This window comes from Wolffia australiana, chromosome 3 (assembly GCF_029677425.1).
Source record: "Wolffia australiana isolate 7733 chromosome 3, ASM2967742v1".
Classification (NCBI taxonomy): Eukaryota; Viridiplantae; Streptophyta; class Magnoliopsida; order Alismatales; family Araceae; genus Wolffia; species Wolffia australiana.
The window spans coordinates 1052027-1059723 of NC_135837.1; the positions used below are offsets into that span (position 1 = coordinate 1052027).

Below are 7697 nucleotides of genomic sequence, written 5' to 3' on the forward strand. Positions count from 1 at the left end.
AGCCTCCTCCCACCGCAGCCGCCTCTCTATGGAGTTGTTGGTTTGCGATTCTAATCACCGAAGGTGATGCATGGTACGAAGTCTGACGGTTCTGAAGGGGCAAAGCGAATGAAGAAGTGAGGCGCAACGAGCGTGAATGGATTCGCCTCTGGCCTCTAGGCACGTCGGAACCGCATTTCACCGGGGTGGACTAATAGTTTCACGAAAATGGAGACGAACCGGAATAACGTCTGATCTTGTTTCTGGATTGAGTTGTCAAGGTATATATGAAGTTCTTTCATAACCTTTGTGCATCTGTCAGAGGTCACGGAATAAATAACCCCAAGAAGTAGAATACAGTTAAATACTTAAATCTGCATGCTCGCTAAGCGCCTAAACGCTCACTCACTCGGCTGATCAAGATGGACAGTAACAATTGCGTAATATCAGTTTTTTCGCTCATAAACTCGCCCCTTCTTCTTTCTCGGAATTTCTCAGAGCTTGTCGACTTTGATTGTTGTGTCTTCCCCATCCTCGACTGTCATTCCTGCCAAAACCACCACGATCTCGATTGTTGTCAGTTCTAGCTTTTCTTTGGATGTTGTTGCCGATTGTGGTTGCTTGAGCTTGATTTGCCATTGGTGGGAACTCAGGCTCCTTGTGGGCTTGATGACGAACAAGCATAGAGTCATGATCTCTCAGATGAGAGATTACTGTCTCAAGAGACATTAGATGTGCACTAGCTCTGTTGTAATGGTTGGTGCATACTGAGGCCCCAATCCTCTGAGTAGGGCTTGGGTTAGTGTTCGTTGATCCATTTTTTCCACAGAGGCGGCTAGTGCACTGTTGATGACGCGAAACTTTGTAATGTATTCTTCGAACGTATGATTACCTTTGAGTTGGGTGTGCAGTCTCCCCAATAATTCTTGGATGCAGGCTTCGGATGAAGATGCCAAGTTTTCTGCCACAATATCCCATGCTGCTTTGGCTGTTCATGCTTCGGTGACGCAACCGATGACTGATTCAGTCATAGACGACAAAACAAACCCCATGACATTTTGGTCACGATCCCACCATTCATCTTCGGGATCTCGTGCCTCAAGAGGTGGGGCATCTGTAATGTGTGTTAGTAATCGATGGTATTTTAAGATTCAGTCGTAGTTGTCTTTCGACAGTTTGAACGATGTAACCACATTGGGTGGTATCATGGAAGGAGCCTTTAGAGTGACGACTTTTCTCGGAGCAGACTGTGGGTCTGTGGACGACGCTTCAGAGATACCTTCTTCTCCGAGGAGCTCCTGATCCATCGATTCCACCACACGCTCTGATACTATGATAAACTTTAGGGTTACACCCTTAGAGACAGAAAGGAAGAACTTCACACGAGAAGACAAAAACAAACTTGATGGAAATAATAGAAAGGAGAAGGATGGTTGTTCAGTACATCGTATGTGTATTTATAGATTACAGAGGAGACCTTCACCTAACCATGGTTAGGTTATCTCAACCGTGGTTAGGTTAAGTCATGATTTCTTAAACATGGGGAAGGCGCGCGTGTATTTAGTTTGTGTCTTCGAAGTTGCTGACGATGATGGCTGGTCAGGCCCGTTGGCGTCGTTGTGTCTTCCTTCGCCCTATGCTCATGGTTACCAGGAGAACACGTTACCGCCAAGGTGTCTGCATTCTTGACTTTAACATCCCTCTCTCTCCCTCTCTCTCCCCTTTTCTCTCTCTCTCTCTCCTGCTCTTCCTCTCGTTCTGTCTCCCGCTCTCTGTCACTCCGTCTCTCCCTTTCTCTGTCACCCTCTCCTGCTCTTCTTCTACGCCTCTCTCCTCTAGTCCTCTCTCTCTCTCGCCTCTCTTTTGCTCTCCTCTCTCATGCTCTCTCACACTCTCTCCCTCTCTCAATCTCTCTCTCCTGAACCCCCTCCCTCTCGCCCGCCCCCCCCCCCCCTCCCCCCCCTCCCTCCCTCTCAGCCTCCCCCCCTCTCGTCCCCCCCCTCTCCATCTCTCACTCTCCTCCTCCCTCTCTCTCTCTCTCTCTCTCTCTCTCTCTCTCTCTCTCTTCCTGTGGTTTTCTCTTTGCCTTTGCACTATCTCAGTGTCACTCCCTCTCTTATTCTCACACTCTTTCATTCTCCCCCTCTCTCTCTCTCATTATTCAACACTGCTTCAGCACCAGAGGTGACATTAGATGCCAGTGAGATGACCAAGTCAACTTAACATTGACTAGTCAACATGACCGACCGAAGACCTGACCCGACCGAGCCCGGACCGAGACCGAGACCGGACCGAACTTCAGGTCTAGGTTTAGCTTTCCGGTAAACCAGACCGAGACCAGACCGTGTCCTTCCCTAATTATAAGTCCATTTATTGGAACACTATCAGATTTTTCAATTTGTTATATTGTGTTGAAATTCCTCGTTTGATCAATTTGATATACATTCTATTAGATGATCACTTCTAAAATACGGGTTTTCTTCCAATAGACTTTGACTCCACCCTCGAATCTTAGATCATCAATTATTGTATCTGTTAATTATTCATCTGCTGCATCATTTTAGTTTAATCTAATTTATCTTCGTTTTCATTACATGAATCCCGAATCGTCGTCCATGTCATGTAATATTCATTCTACAAGGTATTATAACTTGTATTGATTAACTCAGAAATGGCTAAACACAAAAATATGATGGGAGATGTTATCAGGCTCAACCTTCTAAAAACAGTCTTCAAACAAATACGTCTTTTTTTGAGACACAACAGGTTCAAATAAGACATCCAAACTCGAGTCAATAAAAGTAAAACTCTAGCTTAAAAACGATCAGCTCATATATATATATATACATAATATATATGTGCAAAATGAATTATACCGTGCACTGAACACACTAACTCAATGTACTCAAATAAGGTTTAAAATAGTGCGCACATAGGCATATGAAGAAATTTTAGTCAAATATATTATCCTTAAATTATTCCTAATCTTTTGTCGGTGAGGTTATCAGGCTCAACCTTCAAAAAAATCTGCCTGAAGACAAATACGTATTTTTTTTAGACTTAACAGGTTCAAATCATCTGGCCCACCTTAGTTTCGCTGCTAGAGCCGTGATACGTCGACTTTTGTTCAATCGATTATTGCCACGAGTCACAGAGTCGTGAGATATTCGACCATGGAACTCTTATTTTGACTACGAGCGGTATGAAATTTGTAACAAAAACCAAAACTAGGAGCGTATAGCTCGTTGTTTTTGCCGCCACTGTAGAATATTTAAGAATTACAAACATAGAAAAGGACGACAGCCGTTGGTTTCCGGACGTACAATTTAGAACAAGTGCAATCCTTGTTAGACTAACTTCTCCGACTCAAGATTCAAGATCGTGTGATGACTGCGGCGAGTCTGGGAATAAATAAATTATACCATAATTGTTATGGTATCAAGAGCTATATTTATGCCCTGCCCGGTGTTCTTGATCTGCACTCAGCAGAACGCAGCATTCTTCTTCTTGTTCCTCACCTCTTGTTAATATCGTTTCCACTTGAGAAGTTGGAGAAAAGCAACAAGAACTTCAAACGGTGAGTTTTAATTCCCTAGTATTTATTTCATCAGCCCCATCAATGGTTGGAGTAGACGAACGTTTAATCTGTCGTCATTTCCCTTATCCGTATTTATCTATTTAAACGATAGATCACCTCGTTTAAACTACTTACATACGGGATTAATCTGGCGTTAGTGCTCTGATAAAAATCATAAACCAGATTCCATTGATTCTTGTCCATATTAAAATCTGTATTAACTACTGTTTTCTTGATCAGCTGCTTTATTATCAAGCCATGGCCGCCGCCGCTGTTCTTGCCGGAGAGGTCTGCGTTAAATCTACGAAACTGGGACTGAAATCGAAACGTTACACGTCGTTCTCCGGGAGAATGCGCGTTAAGGCCGGCTTGCAATCTGCTCAAGAAATCAACGGAAGCAAGAACAGTCTGAAGACTGGCTCTCTAACCGTTGAGGATGGCTTTCTGTCCTTAGTTTCTGTGGGAATCAATCCAATGTTATTGGAAACTAGCAGACAAATCAAGGAAGAGCCAGCGTATGCGTTTGACGGGGGCGAGCTCGTTCATGGGGGATTAATCTTCAGGCAGAGCTTCTCCATCAGATCATACGAAGTTGGAGCTGATAAAACATGTTCAATGGTGACGGTGATGAACCATTTACAGGTAGGCGATATTCTGAACAATGATTGAACGCCGATAACTCTTATTTTTAAATTTGAAGTTTTTCTTAAGTGGGTGTAAGGAGAGGACTTCCAAGGTGGTAGCCCATGATTTTTTTTTGGTTTTTTATTTGTTCAGGAGACATCGTTGAACCACGCAAGAGTTACCGGCGTGTTACACGATGGGTTTGGAGTAACGCAAGAAATGAGCAAGAGAGGGCTCGTCTGGGTTGTGGCGAAGCTTCAGGTGGTCGTGGAACGTTACCCAGTTTGGTGAGTTGAGTTTTCAATGTTGGAGTTTTTGTGCGATTGATTTTTTTTTTTTCTGATCTTGGAATTTCGGGTGTTGCTTTGATTAAAGTTAATGGTAGCCGGTGTTTTGTCAGGGAGGATGTTGTGGAAATAGACAGTTGGGTGTCCTCCGCCGGAAAGCATGGAATGCGGCGAGAGTGGTATTTTCGGGACGCTCGCACAGGCAGAGCCATTGCCAGTGCGTCAAGGTGATGGCTTCTTCATGTTCTTCTTGTTCTTCCTCTTCTATCTCTCTCTCCTTCTGTCTCTTTCTCTTTCTCTCCTCTCTTTCTCTCTTATCTTTCTCTCTTCTTCTCCTCCTCCTCTCTCTCTTATTCTTCTTCTTCTACTAGTTATCTCTCTCTCTTATTACTATTATTATTATTATTCTCCTCTCTTATTCATCTTCTTCTACTTCTCTCTCTCTTATTATTATTATTATTATTATTATTATTATTATTATTCTCCTCTTTTATTCTTCTTCTTCTACTTCTCTCTTATTATTATTATTATTCTTCTTCTCCTCTCTTATTCTTCTTCTTCTTCTCTCTCACTCTCTTATTTTTATTCTTATTTTTCTCTCTCTCTTATCCCTGTTCTTCTCTCTCTCTCGCTTATTCTTCTTCTTTTTCTCTCTCTCTCTCTAATTCTTCTTTTCTTCTCCTCTATTCTTCTTCTCTCTCGCTCCTCTTCTTTTCTCTCTCTCTTCTTCTTCTCTCTCCTCTGTCTTCTTTTCTTCTCCTCTCCCTCTCTCCTCTCTCTCTCTCTCTTCTCTCTCTCTTCTTCTTCTTTTTTTTCCTCTTCTTCCTCTTCTGCTTCTTCTTCTTCTTCTGCTTCTTCTTTTTCTCGCTCTTACTTCTTCCTCATCTTTCTCTTCTTCTTCTTCTTCTTCTTCTTCTTCTTCTTCTCTCTCTCTCTCTTCTTCTTCCTCCTCTTCCTCTTCTTCTTCTTCTCTCCCTCCTGAGATGGTAAGTTATTTCTTCTTCTTCTTCTCTTTCTCTCCCTCCTAGGATGGTAAATTATTTCTTCTTCCTCCTCCTCTTTCTCTCTGTCCCTCTGAGTTTTACAAATGATTTTTTTCTTATTTTATGTGTTTCTCTTCCTTGATATGAGAAATTACTTTGTTTTCTTCTTCTTCTACGCTTTCAATCTATCTTCCTTAAAGAAAAAAATTATTTCTTCTATCTGTCTCTCTCTCACACGAATACACCTGTTATTCTTACTCTTTTGGTCGGGGATGCAGCACGTTGGTAATGATGAACAGGCACACAAGGAGACTGTCTAAAATGCCTGAAGAGGTCAAAGCAGAAATAACGCCATTCTTCTTCGAAAGAGAATCCATTATGCCAGACGACAACAAGAAGCTATCGAAGATCGACGAAGAGGAATCAACTAACGTTCTCACAGGTTTAAAGGTAAGAACATTCACCTATCTATCTATCTATCTGTCTATCTATCTATCTATCTATCTATCTATCTATCTATCTATCTATCTATCTGTCTATCTATCTATCTATCTATCTATCTATCTATCTATCTATCTATCTATCTATCTATCTATCTATCTATCTATCTATCTATCTATCTATCTCTCTCCCTACCGAAGTAACAATATATCTATTTTATCGTCCACCCATTCATCTCTGTTGGTATTTCAGGCCCGCTGGACAGACCTTGACTGCAACCAGCATGTAAACAACGTGAAATACATCCACTGGCTCCTGAATGTAACGACCAACTTTTTCTCTTCTCTCCCCCTTGATATATATATATATATATATATATCATTCTTCTCATCGGAAACTTACTATGATGACATTGAAATATAAAAATATTTTTACAAAAACTTAGTATCATGACATTGATCTGTTTAAATACATGTACAGAGCGTCCCCGCGTCGATCATGGAGAGTCGTGTGCTGGTCGGCCTGGTGATGGAGTATCGGAAAGAATGTCAGAAGGGTGAAGAGGTTCGATCTCTCACTACAATCGAAGGCCACGTCGACGCTGACGCGGACGATGACGTGGAGTGCAGCCACCTTCTCCGGCTCGAGAGTGGCCCGGAGCTCGTCCGGGGTAGGACGACGTGGCGGTCAAGACCTCTCGCCAACTCAGCAAACACCGGTGAATTCGCTTGAGTAGTTGCCCAGCAGTCAATATTCTTTTAAGGGGTAAGATCCATGGGAGGAAATAAAATCATTATTGTATTCTTTTTATTGCAATTTAAACAACATATTTATTACTAGATCTCGGAGTTTTTATCCTGCAAACACTACAGTACAAGAAAGGAAGGGTGTGGTATGGTTTTAGTAAAAAACTAAACCTAGACCTGAAGTTCAGCCCAGTCTTGATCTCAGTCTGTTACCAATTGGATCAGGTTGACTAGCCATTGTTACTCTGGTGACTATGCTTGAGTCGCCGACATTTATGGATTTCTGCTTGTAAATATTCTTTGAAGGGTTTGGATCCATGGGAGTAAATAAAATTGAGGGAAAGAGTGAAAGCTGGGGATCATTATTGTATTCTTTTATTGTAATTCAACTACATCTCTGAGTTTCTATTTTGAGAACACTACAGTACAAGAAGGGAAGGGCGCGGTATGATTTTAGCAAAAACATAAACCTAGACCTGAAGTTCGGTCTAGATCTCAGTCCAGTATCATTTCGCTCAGCTTGACTAGTCAAAGTTACAGTTGACTAGAAGTGTAAATCATTTCTGGGTGCCCTTCATACTCATCCATATAGTGTAAATCATTTATTCTTCACTAGAAGCATAAATCATACGTCAAAGGAAAGATTATAAAATTGAATAGAACCCAAGAATACCTCGGCTTTACTCAACTTTATTGATTCGTAGCAGGTTCCGTTTCTCGATCTGAATAATAAAATGAGAAGAGAGATGGTGTGAGAGAGAGATATATTGAGAAAATGAGAGAATGAGGGAGGAAGAGATGGAGAGAAAGCGACATGAAAGTGAGAAGAGCGAGAGAATGTGAGAGAGAGGGAGGGAGAGAGTTAAAGAGGGAGACAGTGTGAGTGTAAGAATGATTGAGAGAATGAGAGAGTGGCAGAGGGAGAGATTGGGAATGAGAGAGGGCAATTGAGAGCGTAAGAGAGAAAGAGAGTCAGAAAGTGAGAGAGTAAGAGAGAGTGTGTGTTTCAGAAAGTAAGAAAGTGAGAGATTGAAAGAGTGAGAGAGTGATAAAATGAGAG

General features: G+C 41.8%; 1 protein-coding gene across 1 annotated transcript; it reads left to right on the forward strand.

Annotated features, from left to right (window-relative positions):
- The first annotated feature begins 3089 nt into the window (after nucleotides 1-3089).
- LOC144701463 (palmitoyl-acyl carrier protein thioesterase, chloroplastic-like) lies at nucleotides 3090-6708 on the forward strand. Its single transcript, XM_078573270.1, has 7 exons — nucleotides 3090-3556; nucleotides 3797-4198; nucleotides 4334-4467; nucleotides 4581-4694; nucleotides 5729-5900; nucleotides 6144-6212; nucleotides 6372-6708. The coding sequence occupies exons 2-7, from the start codon at nucleotides 3815-3817 to the stop codon at nucleotides 6621-6623; spliced, it is 1125 nt and encodes a 374-aa protein (XP_078429396.1). The 5' UTR covers nucleotides 3090-3556; nucleotides 3797-3814; the 3' UTR covers nucleotides 6624-6708.
- The last annotated feature ends 989 nt before the right edge of the window (nucleotides 6709-7697 follow it).